This window comes from Manduca sexta, unplaced genomic scaffold (assembly GCF_014839805.1).
Source record: "Manduca sexta isolate Smith_Timp_Sample1 unplaced genomic scaffold, JHU_Msex_v1.0 HiC_scaffold_1051, whole genome shotgun sequence".
Classification (NCBI taxonomy): domain Eukaryota; kingdom Metazoa; phylum Arthropoda; class Insecta; order Lepidoptera; family Sphingidae; genus Manduca; species Manduca sexta.
Genome location: NW_023591878.1, coordinates 1 through 22,519, shown reverse-complemented (window position 1 = coordinate 22,519; position 22,519 = coordinate 1). Strand labels below are relative to the sequence as shown.

At 33.9% G+C, this 22,519-nt stretch overlaps 2 protein-coding genes across 6 annotated transcripts; one reads left to right on the top strand and one right to left on the bottom strand.

Moving 5' to 3' along the window:
- Positions 1 to 5,202: 5,202 nt before the first annotated feature.
- Positions 5,203 to 5,666, bottom strand: LOC119191115 (phosphatidylinositol 4-phosphate 5-kinase type-1 alpha-like; the record flags this gene model as incomplete). Its single annotated transcript, XM_037445004.1, is given in 2 exon segments — positions 5,203 to 5,246; positions 5,374 to 5,666. Coding segments are annotated over 2 exon segments (138 nt in total), but the record flags the coding sequence as incomplete, so codon positions are not given.
- Positions 5,667 to 6,508: 842 nt separating this feature from the next.
- On the top strand, positions 6,509 to 22,513 carry LOC115440271 (PC4 and SFRS1-interacting protein). Of its 5 annotated transcripts, none has more exons than XM_030164499.2 (17): positions 6,509 to 6,600; positions 6,734 to 6,879; positions 7,630 to 7,685; positions 8,712 to 8,874; positions 9,740 to 9,844; positions 10,308 to 10,388; positions 10,988 to 11,169; positions 13,270 to 13,426; positions 13,746 to 13,782; positions 16,436 to 16,600; positions 17,123 to 17,224; positions 18,316 to 18,450; positions 18,949 to 19,130; positions 19,629 to 19,755; positions 20,347 to 20,460; positions 20,861 to 21,258; positions 21,954 to 22,513. In XM_030164499.2, the coding sequence occupies exons 2-17, from the start codon at positions 6,790 to 6,792 to the stop codon at positions 22,008 to 22,010; spliced, it is 2,151 nt and encodes a 716-aa protein (XP_030020359.1). In that variant the 5' UTR covers positions 6,509 to 6,600; positions 6,734 to 6,789; the 3' UTR covers positions 22,011 to 22,513. The 5 variants fall into 5 exon arrangements, with proteins under 5 accessions (XP_030020359.1, XP_030020355.1, XP_030020356.1 ...); XM_030164495.2 differs by having other exon boundaries at positions 10,308 to 10,394; XM_030164496.2 differs by having other exon boundaries at positions 6,558 to 6,642; positions 10,308 to 10,394.
- The last annotated feature ends 6 nt before the right edge of the window (positions 22,514 to 22,519 follow it).

The following is a 22,519-nucleotide window of genomic DNA, read 5'->3' as shown; positions in this document are numbered from 1 at the left end:
TTTATTGATCGACTCCGGATCCGAAAAACTATTACTTTCAATTTCAACAAATTAATTAATATATAATAAACGTTTATCGAACTTTTTCTAATCAACGCGATAGGAGAAAGTGACGACTTAATAACTATAATTGGAAATAACAATAACACAAAATATTGCATCTAATATTGTTACTAGGAAATTTGACATGTTCGTTCGTTATCTAACTCGTATAACTTTTGTACATTTGCAAATTATGACTATAAGACCATATCTATTGGTGGTAGGTCTCTCATATGTGAGAGTCCGCCTGGCTATGTACCACTGTAATGACTATTTTTGCCGCCAAGCAGCAATGTGTAATTACTATTGTGTTCCGGTTTGAAGGACATTGTAGCCAGTGTAACTACTGGACATTTATTATGTCACTTAACGTCTCATGTCTCAGGATGGCAAGCGCAGTGGAATACCAAACAAAACTTTGTAATTCAAGGTGTCGGAGTGTTTCTACTGTTTATGGGCGGTCCTATCGCATATATCCGAGTATAGACAATAAAATCCACATTTTTTATATCCAACTGAATGATTCACAGAAATGGCCCATAGGTGTATTGAAACTAATTGTTAAGATTCATAATTAACTTCTTTGTCTGTATAACATCGTATTAGTACTTATCTGTTATGGTGTTATATATTTATCAATAATAAATAAACTAGACCAGGACTACCCATAGACAATGGCAACATCTTGCAGAACTTAGAATTAGGAAGGTAAGCATGTGAAAACTCCCATGCTCGTCATTTTGCGACATTCGATTTCAATTAACTCATTCTTAGCTGATTCAAGTTTGTTTAACAAGAACAAATTAATTAATACACATTATGTAGTCATGCGTGGGTATATAAATTATTTACATTAGTTTATCATCACCGGAAAAATATAGTGGACTATTAGGTATGTTTTATTATAGAAGGCAGGATAACAAACACGCTGGTATATGATTTTAAGTGATATGAATAACATATTGACGGGAATAATTACGGGGCTTATGGACTTAGCGCCTATTTCACAAGTTTCAAGTGAATTTTATTTGACAGTAATCATACTAAACAGCTAATGATATATTTTTTGGAATGTAGTGGTTCTTGGAGGCGGTTTATCTATGGTTAAAAAGTTATAATTTTTGTTTTTTTGTTAGTTATACAATAAATCTGATTAAACCCAAAAAAAGTCACTCTTATACTATTTCATTTTAAGGAATTTCCTGCTGCATCTTCGAAACTCAGAACAAATCAAAAATATTTAATATGTTGGTATGTTAAAGCTATAACGAACCCAACACAAAATAATCATCAAAATCTTATTTGATTTTGAAGAATAAAAAAAAAATCGGGCCATTCGCAAGCCTAAAAAATCGAATTAAAAATGAATCAATAGACGGTGAGATAAAAATCTACAGATGAAAAAAAATACGTCAAATAGATAACCTTCCCTCTTTGGAGTTAAAAATGGTCAGTTGATAACCAACACCTTTACAATGATTGTTCTAAGCAAAAACATCGTGAGAAATAACGCGTACATGACAATTAAAACAAAAACCTTCACTGACTTGATATCATCTGATTCTTTTTATTATTATGAATTGTATTACTTTTCATTATTTCTGAATCATTAAATAGGGGACCGGCCTATGCTTTATTTTGTACATTATTCTATATGTAATGGTTAATAATACGAAAAAGAAGCACTCCTGCGAAAACTGCATAAAAATTGGTTAAAAAATGAGCGAGTAATTCATATTTAAAATATTGTAATGTGCCGAAGTGGGCGCTATGTGGGGATATCGCTACATCTCTTTCTTTTGCACGCGTCGTAATTCCCGATGACGTCACATGTGGGTATTTTGTCTCTTTTCTGTTTCTTGTTAATTACCCCTTCTACCGAAATTCAAACACTTATAACTTGTTGAATTTTCTTAGTTATATTATAGTTGAAGAATTACATTTTAATAAAAAATATCTGTTCCTTCCGTTTTGATTGAAGTTTGAATAAGTAATAAATTATTTAAATTAACTCAGAATTACCTTCATACAAATTGTGTTTCTTAATATAATTTTGTGAGAAACAACTACCTGATATTAAATGTGTAGGTCACTTTGCGGCACTCATACCATTGTTTATTATTTCATATGTAAGGTCATTTCATTGTAAAGTTTTTTGTTTTGTATAAGATAGATTATTCATTTAAATTACTTCTTAAACCCTCATCACGCCTTTATCCCTGAAGGGTAGCCAGAGGTTCAATCAGGCCATCCACTTTTCCCCAGGTGTGTTGCCTCCTATGATGTGATATGGGCGAGCCTATCGTATCGAAATATTATGTTGCCCGACCCGGGATATTAACCCAGAATCAGAGCGGTGTCGTACCGCGCACGCAATACATGTACGCCGCCAAGGCAATGTCTTTTGAAAATGTAATCATTGTCAGCTGCATGATGTGCAGTGTTGAATGGTCCTCCCTCAAAGATTAAAATTTATATTAAAAAAATAATAATGTTATGAGGGGATTGTCTTGTATCTAAGCTGCCTATAAACAGTAAAAACATAACTTTTAATTAAAAGTACTGTATACCTCTCATTCTGAGTCATCAGATGTAGTGTTAATATTGTTCAAACACTATAATGCTTACTGGGACTGAACTATTTGGTCACATTAAGGCTAAGCAGTTCTGACCAAAGGACTGCCAAAAATAACAGAGTTAATACCAAATAAATGACTTATAATCAGTGAGTAACGGACATTCTTGTCATAATTTTTAAGGCATTCATCAGGTCTATGACATTTGCAGTTGTTTCGGCAACAACACATGTGTGATAATGGTGCAAATAAAATAGATAAAAATAATAAATCCATCAAAACTGAATTGAATCATTCATAATTCACAGGTTGCTAACACAACCCATACCATTATTTTTTTGTTACAAATGACCTTTACATAAGTCAAAGATAAAATAAATTAAAAATTTTGAACAGCCTTTGCATTGTTGCTATGTGCGGTTATCCTTGTGAAAAGGGTATATTATGCATGATAAAGTTGTAAAAAAAGATTCAGATACTATTCGTAATTATACATAATAATTTATTGTGGTAATACAGTTTTCAAATTGAAACTGCTCAATCAAATTTTATAAAATACTCTTGAGTTTGGACCATGAAAAAAAACAAATTACATTTATGTGAATCTGGTCACAGAAAAAGTAGGAGTAAGGTAGTATCATAGAGATATTTTATTTACTCGTGTGAGTGTGATAAGTGAACATAATCATTATAAAACCAAACTATTAATTATTAGTGACGGCCGTAGCATGGTAGGTGATGCGCCAGCTCTGAGATATAACACTGTTAGTTCAATCCATAGAAGACAAATATTTGTATGATATACAAATACACAGGATTAAATATCAAATAATTTCCATAACTCATGACACTATTAGTCTGCTAGCTATTAAGCTACAACAGAGTATGAAAATGTTGGATGTATGCGTTTCATGTTTTTTATTCCAACCTACAGATATAAAGCAACAGCTATACAATGTATTAAGATTTTAATAGACTTATGATGAATATTAAAAAGGTTAAGAAAAAACTAAGTCTTGTATACAGGGTCATTTTGACGTTAATAAATGAAACCACATACTCATCTTTATCTCTGCTAATATTGTGTCAAATATCACGCATAAACAAGAAATATTTTCACCATACATCCTGGTTATAGTTTTTAAATTATTTAATAACTTTTAAATGTAAATTTAGTGTATTGTACAATTATTCCTCACTGAATGATGTTGTCGCTCTGACAAATTCTTTAGAGTAGCAGTGGTTACGTTAGGGCATGTAATTTTTTATTTTTCATTTTCAATACTGAAATGTTTTTATTTTACATCTACAGTTCAAGTTATTGTAGTGTCATTTTCAAGTAGATAAATGTATGGTTTCATTTAATTATTCAATATTAAAATTACTATATATGTACAAAAAAGATTTTTTTGGGGTCTCTATGGTAAAATGCTTTCTCCAAGACTCATTGGAAATATTGTCTGTGGCTTCTCATGCCATATACAGTGTAAGGTCAGACACTGTTATTAAAGTACTGTTACAAATTAGCCACCAAACATTATGTAAACATAACTGGAGATAGATAACAGCAAATTTTATCAATGACTCATTGTTTACTTATATGATGATTAAATAACTTTTCACTCAATGGTTATGAATGAATTTAATTGAAAAACTAATTTCATCAATAATTAAGTCTATTAAGTAATATATTGTTAATGGATGTTGATTACTAAAGCAGTAAGACTTTTGACCTTTATACAAAGTCTATGTTAAAAAGAAAATGAAAGGTCAATGTTCTTTGTATTTTTTTTTAATACATTTGACACAATATAATCACATTGATTTTACTCATTTTGTAGAACAAATCAACCTTTAGTGAAACATATGTATGTACTTTTGCCTCAAATTTATTCAGTTATGTAATGGTATAAGAAATGCAAATTTGAATATTTGTCCTACATCACAACTAAACATGTATGAAGTTTTGATAGAATAAATTAATGTATGGATGCATTATAGTATTTCTTTTACTAAAGTACAAATGATGTATTTATCATCTAGCCAATGATGCTTCAAATACTTTAAATTATTGTATATTTTATTAAAAAATATAATATGTCAATAAACTTTAGAGTTGGCCAACTAACCTACATTGGATATCTCAGAGAAAAACATAGAATATTTTTGACTCAATGACAAATTTCTGACCCCAAATAGGTACACTGTATCATTCTTCCAAGCAATTCTGCCATTGAATATCAACATAGATGGTTTATTTTGATTTAGGCTGTCTGACACAATTACTTTTGTCAATGCCAGAGGCAAATATAAAATCGTAACTTCTTAATTCTGAATTTGAAGAACCTAATGTGAGGTAAATTTTTAACAAAACACGTCATTCCCACGAGCGCATACGAGAATATAATACAAATGACAACATAGAAGGACGTACTTGTGATTTTGCATGCTAATTATTGAAATCATTGGCATACAATAAACGCTTTCTCCATAATGCCAGTAATATATTATAGTGCATTTCTAAAACGTCCCGTTGCGTAAATAAAATAACTAGTGTAAATGTATCACCGAAAACACTACTCACGTCGTACGGAGCATTTTTTTCAGCTATTGAGCTCTTGTCGCGATCTGAAAACGAGGAAAAATAACGTTAAACGACTTCGTAGGGCGAGTAACCAGTTAATCCGGACAAATACCGTGTCACAATAGGATTAAAACAAAGAAATGTGTCGTATTATTAGATTTAGAACATTACCGTCGTCCTCCGAGCCAGGTCCCGTTGCGTTATCCGTCTTCTTCGACACACCACTTTCCATTATTTCTATATGATCAGTGTCTCCTGAAGCCATTTTTGTTTCACTTTACATCCCCTTTTTTAAGTCTTATGTGTTTTTCTATTCACAATAATAATTCTCATTTCACACATCACACACACATCGTTAACACAACTATTCACTGTAATTTAATTAAAAGAAATCAATTTAGTTTACGCGAAAAATGCTCGTCCAAAGCATCCGTCTGACACGACCACTCATAGTAACTGGGTTGCCATTGTTAAAATTTATTTTTAAATGTCGCATAAACTACAGAGCAAAGTGGGTGTATATTTTATGATGATAGTCTTTAAATATACAGATATCCCAAAAGATAGTGTCAAGTGAAAGTCAAGAGATAGAGCACCCTTGGGGTATCCGCATCACCCCTATGTATGTTCCACAATTTTTTATAATTTTCGAGTTATAAATATGTTTCTGAATTTTGGAGAATTTTCGATTGGAACAATTAAATGATTTTTTTTTAAAGTAAAAGACTTCGTGTTTTTTTTTGCAAGATAATTTTCACCAGTTGTACTTTTTTGCTAAAAACAATCAGCTTCGTAACTATGATAATTATGAAAAATGTTGGTGTAAAGTTAAAAACTTATGTTTAAAGAGTTGGTTATTATAAGCCGCACTCCCTCTTAAAAAGAATTATTCTCTCTTAAACTTTTCTCTTCATGTCTATATTACTTATAAACATAAATGTCTTTCAACGTGGCGCAGTCTTGTAGCAAATATAAAAAAATGCAGATTTTGGAATTGCAGCTTAATTTGTGACGGTCTGCCTAGTGATAATTATAGGGCCCAGAAGATTGTCATGTCGCGTCATAAAATTAAGTAAAAGGGCCCTGCTGTATTTGGTCAAAATGCTTTTATCTGTTATAATGTTGGTTAGAAACCTGAAACAATAACTATTATAATGTCCATAGTTATATAAGTAATTTTAATAGTTGTTTAGAAATAGTAATTATTCTTATTCTTTGTTTTGACGTATCATAAGTGCAACTTTGTTCGCCTACGTGATAAATAAAGAATTTTTTTATTTTAGAATAGTCGGTTATGAACTTATCTGACGATTTTTTTTGTTGATTTTTTTAGAGGCTGGTAGCCCCGAATTGAAACGCCATGTTTATTTCTCTTCCGTCCGTCAATTCGTTGCCGCGGTAAGATTTTTTTTGTAGGTTATTTCTTATCTTAGCGTCTCTGTGAGTTTCATGAATAATTGTGATTAATTTGTGCTATATGTGTGGGTTGCCCTCATGTAATAAGTAACAGTTACACATTTATAAATTACAGAGTACGCCGCGTGTTGTGCTTCGAAGAAATTGACAAATAGCACCAAAGCGGTATTTATGTTGAAAATGGGCAAGAAAGTGAGGGAATATAAGTCCGGCGACTTTATATTTGCGAAAGTAAAAGGATATCCGGCATGGCCCGCAAGAGTAAGTACCAATTATACTTACATACTACCTTAAAAGTGCATAACATCTTGAAATTGTTGTGGACTAATTCTGATAGGATGCTTAGCGCGGGAAGACATAATGGTGCGACGCTTTAAACATTTCCAAGGCCTCGTTATGCAAATAGTGGCTGTAATACACACATTTGTAAAGTTTTCATTGTTGACTTGGCAACAAATGTGTAAATGGCATTTTTTTTATAACTACCGATTACAGGATTTGTTGAATGTATGCGTATACATTTTGAAGTGAATTTTGTATTATCACCCAACGCATTGATAGATACTCTCTTCTAAAACCATATTTTGTGCACTAGGTTATAATCAACATTCTGTAATCTGATCTCGAATGTTTTCTAAATCAGTAATGACAATATCTTATTTGTGTAGGTTATGTAAGATAACAATAATTTTTAACCTTTATCCTATTCAAAGTATATTTCAAAACAAATAAAGTTTTGCGGCATATTGTTGTGATAAGCATTGATAACAAATTTATAAAGTTTAACACAAACTATTTTAATAATATCCAATGTAAATATAAACAAAACATAGATAAACTAAAAGAAATAAATTATTTCATAATTAGTATAGTAACAATATGTAATCTTTAGTTTGTAAGTAACATTAGCTACATCCAAAATCATTATAAAAGTAGAAACTGTTTTATTCATTATTAATTTTTGTACATGTGTAGAAAACGGAATGATTGACAATTTTAACTGTTTTACAGGTACAAAGACCCAATGGAAAGAAATATTTTGTATATTTCTATGGGACCGGGGAAACGTAAGTGTTAAATCATATTTTATAGTAAAATTTTCATGTTCAAAAGGTCTATTAATGAATAAGATCTAGGATACTCTTAGAAAATATTTTATAACACATTTTTCCTTTTCGATTTAAGACCAGTAATAAAGAAGAAACCTAGTCTGATGACAGGCATTCAACAATTTACATACAGCATTTATCTTATATGTATTCAAGGGCAAAGTTGCAACCATACTTATAATGTGGGTCACTGAGCGTGAGGGGCATCTTGGCCCGTACATTAATCTAAATGGGCACCCTTAAAGTTCACACCAATTTTGATATAGGGCCCTTTCAAGGCAAGCTTCGCCACTTGGCATGATATACTAGTATTATCTTGTTAGTAAGCTAGATACTGTTTCTCAACTGTATTCCGACATTTGATTACTCTCTAGTATGCTACTTTGAACCTTATTAAAGTTGTATAAGTTTGGAATGTAATTAGAAAATGTGTCCATGCTTAATCAAGCTTCTGGCATAGCATGTATTGATTGTTGAATGCAAATCCGTATTTATGAAAAGTTTTGGTTGTATAATTCAGACTAACTCGTAGTATTTTCTTGCAAATATGTTTTATACCACTACAATTAGATCATTTGGCAAAAGGGTAAAAAAAATAGATGTGCAGTCAGCCATATTAATTAAAAAAGAAACTTTGTGTGAAGTGAAGTCAATGCCTTATTTTTTTAAATAAGTAAATGTTGGTAGTAATGCAAAAGTATAAGCGTGATTTAAAATTTTGATTTTATTCAGATACTTATGTGCTGACTGCACTTCTGGTTAAAAAAAATAAGCAATCATCTTAGTAATACAATCCAACATATACTGCACAAAGGACTAAATAACTCCAATAGTTCAGTAAAAAACATTTCATATAACACAGTATGTAATTTTTTTTTTCTAAATAGTAGTCCTAGTAAACTTACATGCCAAAGTGTACTCTAACATACAAGCAATAAAGCCTACAGTACACCAGTTACACAACTTTAATCGGGTTGTTTCCAGTGCGAACCTAGCGCCGAACATGATCTTCGACTACGCGGAAAACAAGGAAAAGTTCCTCACGAAAACGGTGAAGCGGCGCGACTTTAACGACGGCGTCAAGCAGATTGAATACGACTTCGCCAACAACGTGCCTTTGGAGCAGGTCATTGGTGTACCTGTTGAGGTAAGTCCTGCATGGACAGGTTTTTTTTTTCGTATTTAACTAGCTTTTGCTCGCGGCTTCGCCCGCGTTAAGGAGTTTTCCGGGATAAAAGGCTATATACTTATTATCCCGGGATAGTAGCCTATAATCTTGCCAGGGTCTTAAACTATCTCCATACCAAATTTCGTATTGTTATACCACATTTTATGTCACGTCCCATTCCTGTGGGAACAGGTTAAAAGTATCCTATGACCGACTCCTGGTTTTAAGCTACCTTTCTACCAATTTTCAGTCAAATCGGTTCAGCCGTTCTTGAGTTATAAATAGTTTAACTAACACAACTTTCTTTTATATATATAGATGTTATGAATTCACATAAATTCCGTAATTGTTCTGGCTCAGCACACTTCCTTTTAAGAGCACATCCAACTGACTGTTTTTTTAAGTACCCCCATCTTATACATGACATTTAAGATGTCTTGAAATATGTAAATTAAAAATGATGTCTGCAATACAATCACAGCTTAATATCGGTATTACTGTTAAAGTGAATTTTGTAGGGTTAAATTAATAAAACAAGTTTTCATATCGAAAGCAAGTCAAAAGAAAGCCAAAAAGTTTTTTTTTTGTTGCTTTGTATGATGAGATGAGCTCGCTTTTCGCCTGATGGTAAGCGATACGATACCATAAATAGTAGAAACACCATCTAACACCTTGAATTACAAAGTATTGTTTGGTATTCAACTGTGCTCGCCATCCTAAGACATGATGTCTTATTATGTCCAGTAGTTACACTGGCTACAATGTTTTGGGGTAAGCATTACACTAATGTAAAAAATAGTCTTAATATATTAGCCATAGAGATGAAAATTGAAATTAATTTCAGGAGCCAGCTGAAGTTGTCAACGACGCGGCAAACGACACAACTAATGAAAGCGCCGACGACACAGTGGCGGACACCACGGCGGCCGACGACACTGCCGCTGACGAGGTACTGTCGTACTGAATGTTGCTAACTTCTCTCCACATATACTGGTCTTCTATGTATACTGTTAGAAAATGAAGTGCTTTTGATTAAAATAAAGAGTTTTTTATCTGTGGAAATATACAAAGCGAAACTTATCAGGGAAAAACTTTCTAATGCGGGCGGAACCGCGGGCAAATCATATGTTTATAGGTACTTATACAAATGGCATTGGTTTACTTAACACTTGTGTTTCTCCATAATATGACTGACATAGTCATGAAGACACTGAGGTCCACTATATAGATATACAAAAATAATTCATGTTATAATTTGCTTTTACAAATTTAACGAACTTAGGTAAAGATAGTTGCGCTTCTAATAAGTCAAGTTACACGAGTATATTTAATTATTAATTAAAAAAGTCTCTTGTATAAATAAAGACAATTTATATTGGACATAAAAACAATGATTACACAAATTGTTACAGAGTGCAGCAAACATACCGCAGAACGAGACAGGTGTGGAGGATTCGGACGAGACTGGTGCACTCGTTATTGACGAGGGAAAGGTAATTGTATGTAATTGTATAAATAATTGTTTATTTGTCGTCATTAAACGCAGTGGCAAGTTACTTGGCTCTAGAAAAAAGTTCTTAGCTCAAAAATCAAATTCTAATCGTAGGAAAAATATGCGTAAATTTACTTTGAGACTGTCTAGGTGGCGTAGTTGTACTGCATGCGAGGTACGGAAGCGGTCTGAGGTTCTGGGTTCTGGTTCGGGCAGTGATATTTGGGTTTTTCTGCTCAAACAAAAAGTGGGTGCCCTGGTAGCACCTCTAGTGATGTTTGTTAATTTGAGAATAGCGCCATCACCCAACCCTTTTGAACAAACACGTTCTTCCTTGCCCATAGCGATATACGCGCAGGAACCTTATTCTCTTGCCACACATTATTTTGACGATGCGTAACGCACCGTGTCGCGTTTAAGACAAAGGAAATTTTGCATACAGAATATCATTCCATGCTTCACGAAGATAACGTAATGCGGTCGTGTTACGAGTTTACACTATCAGAGGATAAGGCTTCAGTTCACCCAGTTCACCATACTAAATTTATTAATACAATGTAATAAAAGGCGAGGACAGTAAATTATAACTTACTTTTATAGCCAAAAGGAAGGAAATCCAAAGTAGAAGCTGCTAAGACGCCGGCTAAGGAACCTGCCAAGCCGATCAAAGAACCTAAGATTCCGCGCGGGAAAGCCAAGAAGGAGGAAGCCAAAGAGGACGAAGAAGAAAAGAAGGATGAGGAGTTGGTCAGCAGGAGTGGTAGAAAGATACGACCTAAGAGGTAAAATACGTTCACATTAATATTGTTATTCATTCATTCATTTATTCAATCATTCATCGATTAAAAATAGCTTCATTGTAATATATCAATTTGTATATGTTGCTTTGGTTTGGTTACAAAGTAAGCTCCCAGGGTATTGGATTCGATTTCCAGATCATTTATTAAAAAGTGGATATTTATCATAGATTACTTTATTTAATTCATTAGGACACAGTTGAACGAAAATATATAATCCACAATTTGAGACTTAAGTTATTAAACAATCAATAAAATCAAATTAAATATAAAGTCTAAAAGAACAACCACCCAAGTTGCTATCAGGCCCCAGCTTCTACTCTATAAAACACCAGCTTAAAGGTTATTAAAATATTTCCATTAACCGCCGTTTTCAAACAACGAGCCCAATCGCTTTTTCGATCTATCGTATTAATCCACCAATCAGAACAAAGTTTCATTTGACATACTTCAGGAGAAGGTCCTTGTGAAAAAAAAAATCAAAAAATTTCGCGGAAAATTAGAAAATTTAAGAAAACTTAACGAAAATACTAATTTTATATAACTGTCAATTGTTTGAAATAACTGTCAGCGATTGACAGAATGCGCGCTGCAAATTCATAGTTAAGACGGGACAACGTCTGTCGGGTTATACTTTTTTATTGGTTTATACACGGGATCGGATCGTAAATTGGAGTCGGGGTCGTTAATAATCAGCCGAAAAATAAAAGTGTGCCATCGCAAATTGGTTAATTTTAGATTAAATCATTTTCATAATGATTTCTTATGTTAACACGAATGTTAGACATTAAAATAAAACTATTTTATCGCGGTTTTTATGTTTAATTTTCTCCCGGAGTTAAAGACAATGTGAGCTCATTCTGCGTAGATCGGACCACCAATAGCTAAAATGAAAAAAGTTGTATAATTGTAAAATGTAGGTAGATATTGCGACTGACTTTTCGGATGACCAACACAGTCCGCCCCATGACCACGAGGGCTGCAAAGTTTTCGAAACGTCGGAAGAAATTTATAATATAAATATCCGTGATAAAATTCGTAAAATATTTTTATTTTTATTGAATCATTTTCATTCATCTGTGTCTATTTTAATTCAAATTTCATGCTACTCATACCAAAAGGCTCTCATTCGCTGACAAAAGGAAGTACGTTTCATTATTGGATTTACTATTTATTTTACAATAGACACTTAGAATACGTCTACATGTTATGATTGATCCATAGATTAATGTCACTTGCCGAAATGTGGCTTCGAAGGTTCGAGCCATGTTTGCGATTATGACGTACATTATATAAAAATATAATACTACCCCCTTATTCATAGTCCTTTTTTTATATAAGGACGGAGCATTGCTGTGATATTAAGTCTGTTTCTCCTTAGATAAAAAGTCTATGAATAAGGTTTGACTTTTCCTAGATTATTCATTTGATGGTAAGCATTAAACGTAATGCATGTATACAGTGGCGTAGCGTGGTTCGGGTGGGCAAATGCGTAAAATAAACTTGTTTTTTTTTACTTTTGCATGTACCCTTTAGTGGGGAGAGAGAGGGGGCTGGCTTGAGCCTGGCTTATTTGTTGACTGCTCTCGCCCGGTGCTCATTTATATTATGTAATATCGATGGGCGAATTCGACATTATTCGATTGTCTTGATTGCTTCAACGTCTCTTTTGTCTTGTTTGTTCAAATGTCTCGATGTTTTTGTGTCGGCTGATTTTTCAAACGTCAGATAAAATTAATTTATAGGATAAAGAGCAACAAAAAAAATTGTCTTACTTTTATTAGCCGACCATAAAAAAAGAAAGGGTTTTCAATTCGTGTGTTGGTATTTTTTTAATGTTTGAGTGATTACTTTGAGAATTGTTGGCGGATATTCGTGATTCCTTTTTTTATAGTAAAAAAGATTCTCGAAATGTCATTGCAATATATCTTAGATTTTTTGTCAGATTGTAATTTATTTATTGAATAACTTTTCCCTGACGATTGGAAAATCGGCCCTGAATACAATAAATCTGATGGCCATCATTCAGAGCGGTATAGAGTACAAGATAGGTATATGTAATGCCCTGGTTTAATGATTGTGCAGGTATATAGATGAGCAGACGGAAGACAACACAACGCTGCCTTCTCCAGCGCCAAAGAAGCGGCGCGGCGCCTCGCCCGCCTCAGACAAGGACAAAGAGAATGTGAAAGAGAAGCAAGATAAGGACAAGACTGTCAAACATTTCAACGCTGTTTCACAGGTAAGGCCGTATATTCAGTTCTCCAAGCAGGTCGTCACCATTGCGTTCAAGACAAAATTTTAATATGAAGCTGTGTTTCTATTGTGTTTTTTTGCACGTAAATATGACGTTATACTTACGCGTAAATTTACAACTATTTGCAATAAATTTGCAGACTTTATGTATCTTAACGATTCCACTACTGAAGGTGTTCGTGAGATGCACCTTGCAAGCTACGTGCGTCATGAAAACGTTTAGATTTTCAATTTGAACGATGCTGACAATTGATGTAATGATCTTTCGAAAAGTTTGTTGTATATAAATTATTTCTTTGTTCTAGTCCGAGTTAGAAGACTTGAAAGAACCATTTAAACCAGGTAAGATCTGAAATGAGTTGTGTATTAATAGTGATGATTTTAACATTTTCATCCGTTTTGAAGATCAGAGAACCAAATTACATCTTAAATTACATTTATAACTCATTTAAGGAAATAGTTTTTTCAAATGTTATAAGAACGAAATGAGTAATTGAAGTTTTGTATTTCTTTGTACATTGCTGTATCATTTTAACGAAAATCTTTTGCAATGGTGAGTTACATTTAACTATGTATAAGTAGTTTTGCGTTATGAATGTCTGTTGAAAAAAAAAACAAAAAAATAATTACTAATTATGAAGCAATAGGTTTAAGAACATAAAACACTGGCCGAATATTAATATTCTTTTAAACTTTTTGTTTTTAAACAGCTCGGCATTTTGAACTTAAAAAAAATAAAACAAAATTGTGTTCTAAATTCAAATTATTGCTAATATGCCGCGAAAATATGTTTCCTCACGCAAATTTGTTGTTTCGTGTCAATTATAAAAATGGACGATTTCGCGCCAGAAACGAATTTGTTGAGTTTTAATGCAGATATATTTAGCCAATATGATGACAATTTCGCAACTGTATCAAGTTTGAAAAGATATGAAAACTATATTGAAAATAATTATAAAGATGAGAGAGTTTCCAATGGTATGTTTATTTCTTAGATTACAACGTTTTGAAAACTTATTGTCAACAAACAAATATTAAGTGATATATTTTGAGCTGGTTGTTACTCATGTCAGTTGCCAAGCGGGATATTGGTTGGCTGGGAAAAGATAGATTGCGGTTTGATTCCTGCGTTGAAAATTTTGAAAATGACATCAATGGTCAAATATACTCAAACTACCAAATATACCAGTATTTAATAAGATAATATCTGTTGATATAGACACAATAATCGGACATCTTTTGTTTACTTCAATATTTATTCACTAGTATATTAAAGAGTCCGTTTCAAATAAACTTCATAAAATTGTGCGTATTTCACACAATTAGTTTCTATCGCAATGCAATAGGGACACCAAATTCTGTTTTGTAAATTATCCAAAATTACGATCAGTTCGTTTTGTTTTCAGATCAAAAATTAACTCAAAAAAAGAATAATGATTGTTGTAGCGCGGAAACCCAAAGCCGTAACGAATCGACATCAAAAACAGTTCCATCTTTCGTTAAAAAACGCAAGTCCAACTGTCAAAGTAAAAGCCAGCATCAAAGGCGAAATTCGTCCCACCTACCAAAAACTCTCAACATGTTACAAATGAAAATACAATTAATAAATCTTTACTTCAATCAGACATTCCTCAGGAATTTAGCAGCATAACGGAAAGATTCTCACAAATAGATAACTTTGGATACAACTTAAGTCAATCATATCCCACTATTCAAGACACATCTCAGATTGAAGGAACTAAAAGCGATAAAACAGCTTCGCCCTTCAAAAAACAAATTAAAAAAAAGCGGATAAAAAAGAAAAACGAGTCCTTCAATGGCTTAATATTGGGTTCTTCGAATGTACTAAACGACGATGATCTAATTTTAACATCTCAAACATCCGAAGCGTCGATTGTTAATGATCTATCTCAAAATCGAACTTTGTCTTCAAACTCTGTGGTGTCTTTGAAAACTTACAAAAATCTAGATTCTAGCAGTTTCGTCGCGCCAACTAACAAAATACCGGAAGGCGATGATTTTTTAAATCTTTTTATGAACTGTAAAGTTGATAATGATATTAAATCAGTTGTGATGTCAACGGAATTTGGAGATATAGGATATCATAAAAAATATTCTGATTACATCAAAAATGGCGGATTAGTTGATGAAGTGACTGACGAGGAGAAGGAGTCTATTGCGAGAATATTGCAAATGTATCCCGAAGAAAATAAGATTTTGATTAATATGAATAAATGATTTTGATACGTTTTGTTTTCTTCCAAAATTATTACATATAATTTTTAACTCAGACTAGAATTCGGAAAGCACAGTAAATCTATTTTGACTATAGGTCTGTATTGTAACATAGGTAATATATGAAACAAACATATAACTTACCTTTTTTCAAAAGGATACACATTATTTGACTAAAATAAATTTTATTAGTAACCGTGATTATTAATCAAGGAAGAATAGTAATTCTAATAAATTCTCCTTGTTTAATTAAGTAAGTGCATGATAAATATCAGTATAACAGTAAAAAATATATATAGATAGTTAGGTATGTCTTAAATGTACTCAGTTTTTTATATGCAAATGCTTAATGAGACGTATAAGCTACACGTTTGATAATACCATAGCCCAAAATAGAAATAACACCATACACATTTTAAATTAAAAACCATATTAAGGTACTGCCTTGCGCGCGCCATAAGCATAACGACTTTTAGTGTAAGAATAAGGTTTCTGAAATACCATATTATAAAAACATAATGAACTTATATAATGATTTCTTATGTTATTATATTATCTATCAGTCCGCCCCGTGAGCATGAAGGCTGCAAAGTCTTCGAAACGTAGTGAAAAATTTTTAATATAAAAACCGCGATAAAATAGTTTGATTTTAATCTTTTATGTTTGAATTAATAAAATAGGGGGTAGGCAGAACTATTCTCACCACGTTCCGCCAGCTACATTAGGTCTCTTGGTCTACACAGCATGATTTCCCTTGCAGAAGATCCAGAGAAAGACAACATCTTGATAGCATATCTGCCGAACGGTCAGTACGTGGGCATCAAGCTGTTCCAACCGAAACCAGCCAGCTTTAAAAACGAGTCCACGAGGCTGCAATGGGACAAACAAGCGGCCACCAATGCCATCACACTCAAGAGTCAGTTGGGTAAGTTATTATACGGGGGCATTTTGACATCGCGTTACTAAATGAAACCACAGGCTTATGTATCTACTTGAAAATAACACTTCACAATAAGTTACTTGAGCCATATATATAAAACAAAAAGGTGTAAGTTTCGAACAAAATAAATATTAATAAAAAGTAATTTTAGTTTTACGCGCCCTAATGCCACTTTTCTACTTTAAAAGAATTCATTGCAGTAGTAACATCATACTTTCATTCAGAAATACACTCACGCACACGCTATATTCTCATTAAATTACAAAATGATAAAAAAATCTGAAAACTAAAACCAGGATTTTGGTGAAAATATTCGTTATTAACGGATGATTTTTGGCACAATGTCAGCAAAAGGGAAGACGAGTATGTGCTTTCATTTAGTAACGCAATGTAAAAATAACCCTGTATACAGGGACACTTTTACATTATAGTGGACCTTAAGCAAAGTATGTGGCAGTAACAATCATAATGCACATATAAACAATATTTACAAATTTCATCTTGCAGAAAAGGGTCAAATCACAGCACAGTCGGTGTTGGGCCAGCTCGTCATGGATCTGAATTTGACTGATGAAGAGAAAGCCACGTTAGACAAGGAACGTGAGACTGGTAAGAAGCTTGTTTACCTATCTTCTAGGAATAAACTTTTATAGCTATTTCTTCTTTTAAAAATGGCTCCACCATTTCATTGGTGATTTTGCCAATATCTATCTAGTGGGTGAGAGTAAAAATATTATCATTACTTAAGGGACCGTTCAATTATTACGTAACGCAATTTTTGAAGATTTTTGACCCCCCCACCCCGCATGTAACGCGCCTTAACGTTTTCCTGTACGCCCCTGCCCTCTAAAAGTTATGTAACTCTAAAGTGAAATTTTTTTTGGAATATTCACGCTAAAATACCTTTGTTATTGTTTTAAAATAAAAAAAAAACAATGTTACATAACGCTTTGTACGAGAATCCCCTCCCGCCCCTCTATCGCATCGTAACGTTTTACAAGAAAAAATTGCATTACGCAATACTTGAACGGACCCTGATAAAACCTTCGACCCGAAGTGAACTAAAACAATGACAAAGAGTAATTTAAGTGACAACGATTGACATTAGTGTAGAACCAAGCACATGTAAGCATAAGAGCGAACAGCATAGATAAGAATTTATATCTACACAATTTGTCTCGCTTCCTCTGACGTTAAATATTAGTCAACATGGTGTGACAAAACATTAATTATTACTGTAAACATATACAATGTTTTGGTTTTATAATACTAGGGAAACTAGCGTTGTGTTTGTTGATTGCTGGTGGTGGGATATTTGCATCAGACCATATAGCGATCAACGTACACCTAAAAAAACCCGCCAGAGTGGTCCATATAAGAGCCAAATCACGAATGGGTCAGCGATGCTCTCCGCATCTTGCCTATTCCGCCGTATCTTCCTCACTCGTCACTGCTGATACAAGACTGCGAGCGGTGTTCGTACAGCCCTTAGTACATCGCCGGATCAGCCTGTCTACATATGGTTCTGGTAGGCCGGCATAATTGTGTAGACTGGCAAGGGATAATCATCTCTTATCATCCTACAGTATCTAGACTTCACTCAGCTTACCATTAGGTGCAGTGAGGTCACTTTCGCTGTATAAAATAAAAACTGTCACACATAATGCCAGAAGACTTATGGAATATTTTTGTTATTGCAGAAGAGAAAAAATCCCGCGTACAGTTCCTGAAAACAGAGATGAAGTTGATAGAATTGGAGGCAAAGATAAAAACGTGCCTGTGTTTAGAGAAAGCGGACACCGAGCTGTGCCTGAAGCTGTTGGCCGAGATGATGGGTAAGTGGGAAAGTTAGACCATTTTGATACTGTATTTGAATGTTGAGGCCCTTCGACCAGCAAATGGCTTAGCTATTTGTTCTATAGTCGGCTGCGTGCTATAATAATAATAATCTTTAAAATTAAAAATTTACTAATATCATGTTATGATGCATGCTGTAGTTTACTGTAAGTAGAGAAACACAGTTATCTTTTGCCGTTATACGGCTATATGTGAAAATAATGCAATGTGTGTTCTCTGTTGTAAACTCTCAAAATAAATAAATAAATTAATATCAGTGCCGAAGCGTCCATACCACCCGATTCCTACCGGCTTCCTTTTTAGGTTTATTTACGTTTGTCTTAGCTTTTGTTTTCTGCTAAATTGGCCGCGATATGTTGACTAAGGCAATTTATTTTTGTCTCGGGTTATCTTTCGAAAATTTTCCTCCTTCGCCAATGTTTTATCTACATGTCCCAAATATTTGTTGAAACTCACGAAACATTACGTATCAACAGAGTTGGAAGTAAAGCCGTTGATGCTACTCAAACACCCGACGTGCCTGGAGACGGTGAAGCGCATGCGCGCGTACGTCGGCAACACCACCTCCTGGGACCTCAGCGAGAGCGCCGCGCTGCTGTTCAGCAAGCAGGCCCATCTCATAAGGGTCCAGGCGGATACATTGTACAAGAATATGAAGGTAAGTGGACAAGTTTGTTATAAAATTATAACTATAGGTCGATTATTTAAAGCTGGTGTACACTTTTAAATTTCGCGTGTATGTACTGTCTGCGTATGAACATATGTCAGTCGTCATGACAACGCAATGATCACGCATCAACAAAGTCATAGAACATAACACATTTCAGAACTACTTAGTAGTACTCTAGCAAACTTTAATTTTTTTTTTCATTTATGTTATGTGTTTTTGTATGTTTTTTCTTTTTGATTAATAAACTTTATCTTATCTTATATCTGTCAGTTCGAGTATAATAATGTAAAACATTCTTTAAGTGTGTGAGTACTGTGACCATGTCAGCTTTAATTAATTATGTACCATACCATTACTTTAATCAAACATATTATGCTGCATCCTATTAAAAATATAGTCATGGTGTGTTAATTTAAACACACGTTAAGTCGAAATGTTATATATAAATGGTGTATGTATAAATCAAGATTACAATTCCAAACCTAGGAGCTGTTCACAACTCCCAAAGGCCTGTCGTTTTGGGAGTTCTTCTCCGAGCGAGTGGTGCAGTTTAAGAAGGCCACAGCAAAACTAACCGTCGATGAGTTACTGGAATTGGTGCACGAGCCTTTGGGTAAGAGTTTACGTAATATTGGACGTTGTTTGCGTTTTCGCCCGCGTGCTAAGTCTTTTTTTTACATGTGCATGTCAAAGGGACCGCACTGCACCTGATGGTAAGTGGAGTGGGGTCCAATCGACTGACGAGAGATGACTATTCCTTGGCAGTTGACACAATTATGCAGGCTTGTTGGAATCGGAAATACACAGGCTGATCTCAGAACGCGACCTACTTACGTGGCGGTGTGCCTCTAAGGCGGGTTACTACTTTCTGCGTTTACTTGTAATAGACAATATACATCCAAATTAAATAAAAATACACTTGCATTTATAATATTACTAAGCAAGATAAGATTGTATGGGTCAAAAAAGGCAACATAGCCTTACCTTTATCATTGAATGGGAGGGTGGAGGTTGAAAAAAGCTAAAAGAAAGTTCTATTGGTGTGCTCCTGTTTATGAGTTGTTGTGTTCTTTATCATCGACAAATGTTGCGTTTTTCTTAACACATTATCCAGCATCATGAACAGCTTGTCAACACATAACGTATTTATAGATTTATAACAACAGTCTCATTTATTTTAATTGATATTTTTGTCAAATAACAGAAATGTCAGTGCCGACTTCACACACAATGACAGCGGCAATCGACGCGGCGAACGAAGAAGAGAAGGAAACTCCAGAGGAAGAAGAACAGGCGCAGAAGAAGAAATCCCCGCCAGGTATACGAACCATATCTAAAGCTAAGTTTAACTTGTTTCTGCAGCAATAAAAGCCCAACTTCAAGGTGCGATTATATTAGCGGCAATAATTTTATTTACGTGCAAGTCCCTGTTAACTTCATAGTATACAGAAGTCTGATTTGTTACAGATAAAATCAATTCAGCAAGTTTACTTGTTATTTAAACATCGCATTTCATAACAACGTACCGTATTGGCCTAATTAATAATTTAAAATATAAAAAACTGTATAAAGTGATAGAAGATGCCAACGGCTTGGTAGTGTTCGCATAGCAACATGCATGGTAGTGACAATTTACCATTACTGTATTTAAATAATTTAGGAATCAGATTCGGGATCTAACTAACGCATAATGTAATATATAATAATTTTAATTTCAGCTAAAAAGAAAGTAGCAAATAGTAACGCTAAAACACCAGTGAAGAGACAGTCATCAAGAAAACTACAGCAAGAAGAGAAAGAGAAAGAACAGAACAACAAACCCGAGGAAGCTGAGACCGTAGAAAATGACGATAAAGACAGTGAAAAGGATAAAGAAAGTACAGATAAAGAGAAAGAAAAAGAAGTAGTAGATGATAAACCTCCGGAGAACAATATAGAGCCAGAAACAAAGGAACCAGAAGAAGACAAACAGATGGAAGTCGATCAGGCGGAGAAAGAGGAAAGTCCGAATGAAAAGGAGGCTGAAAAGAGCCCAGAGAGTGACGATTCTAAAGCGGAAAAGACAGAGGAGAAAGAAAAAGAATCCGGCGAGCCTAGAGCAAAAAGGACGAGAGAGGTGAGTCGTTTTAAAAGATTGTTGTTTACTAAGTTATTTCTAAAAAATAGGATAAATCTGCATTTTACAAGCTACTACTACATACTATTTACATTTGCACTGTTAAAAAGAATATATAAAACAGTATTATTGCATGCCTATTAATGCCGGCTGCTGCTTGATAGCGTAGCGGAAAGTTGATACCAGCTAGTAACTCATTGGCTGACTTGGCGCCGTGGTTATAGTACGACTGTAGTGCTAAGATCAAGGATTTGATACTTGAGAGGATGCACCGTGTACTTATATTAGGTTTTGCTATTCAATATCGGCTTCGAGTTCACGATATGTGCTCGATATGGTGATATCTAGGCTTCTATCATGTCATGAGACACACATCGCATTCATAAACATAACAGTCCATGTTATATTTCTTTCACAAATCAAATTATACATTTATCACATACTTTGTCTTTTTCAGAAAAAAATAAATCTAATAATCCCAAAAGATAATTAAAGGGGAACTATGAATAATTTATTTTTTAATTTTGGCCAACATGAAAATTTTAAATATATTTTTTTCTGACATACGTCAAAATTGACATAGGGCTTGGTTATAGTGAGTCAGCAACATGGCGAATAGTGAGTGTAATAGTTGCGTATACCTCTCCAGTGATAAAGACTGGGTTTTTGTGAAGCAAATATTTGATTTGTTTCAGAGTAAGAAGACTGAGCCGCCGCCGCGGTCGCCGGCCAAACGGAAGGCAAAATGTTAACGCGTTAAACACACGTAATGGATTTTATTTTTGTACTAATTGCCACCTCGTGGCTGCAGGCCGGTGGCGAACGTTCACTGTCAAATTGTTAAACGATTTTATGGATCTTATTCTCAGAAATTTTTGTGATGAACAATATCTGTTCAGCCACTTTTGTTATTTAATTAATAGGCTATATTCCTGTCCTTTTGTATGTTATACGCAATTCTGGCATGACAAACAATAATAAACGAAAACGGCATTTTGGTTGAAAATTGAAACAGAGATTTATAGTTTCAATTGTATGGTGCAAAAGCTCAGTGGGAACATCTGTCTATGTCCTTCGCATGCCCGTACCACAATGCCAGTGACGTCTCTGTGCCTTAGTAAACTATTGCGCTGTAATTAGACAACCAAGCCTATTCACTAGGTTTGAGAGACCTTGCTTTTTTATTGACCGAATGTACATTTATTTTGGTTTGTATTTTTCATGACGTAAGTTAATAACTTTAATAACAAAAAATATTAAA

Bases quoted from the DNA above. Each gene is read 5' to 3' on its own strand.
- LOC115440271 (XM_030164495.2), top strand. From the start codon at position 6,790: ATGTTGAAAATGGGCAAGAAAGTGAGGGAATATAAGTCCGGCGACTTT. The intron at 11,170-13,269 runs GTAAAATACGTT...ATGATTGTGCAG, and splicing joins AGAAAGATACGACCTAAGAG to GTATATAGATGAGCAGACGG. The intron at 21,259-21,953 runs GTGAGTCGTTTT...GATTTGTTTCAG, and splicing joins GAGCAAAAAGGACGAGAGAG to AGTAAGAAGACTGAGCCGCC.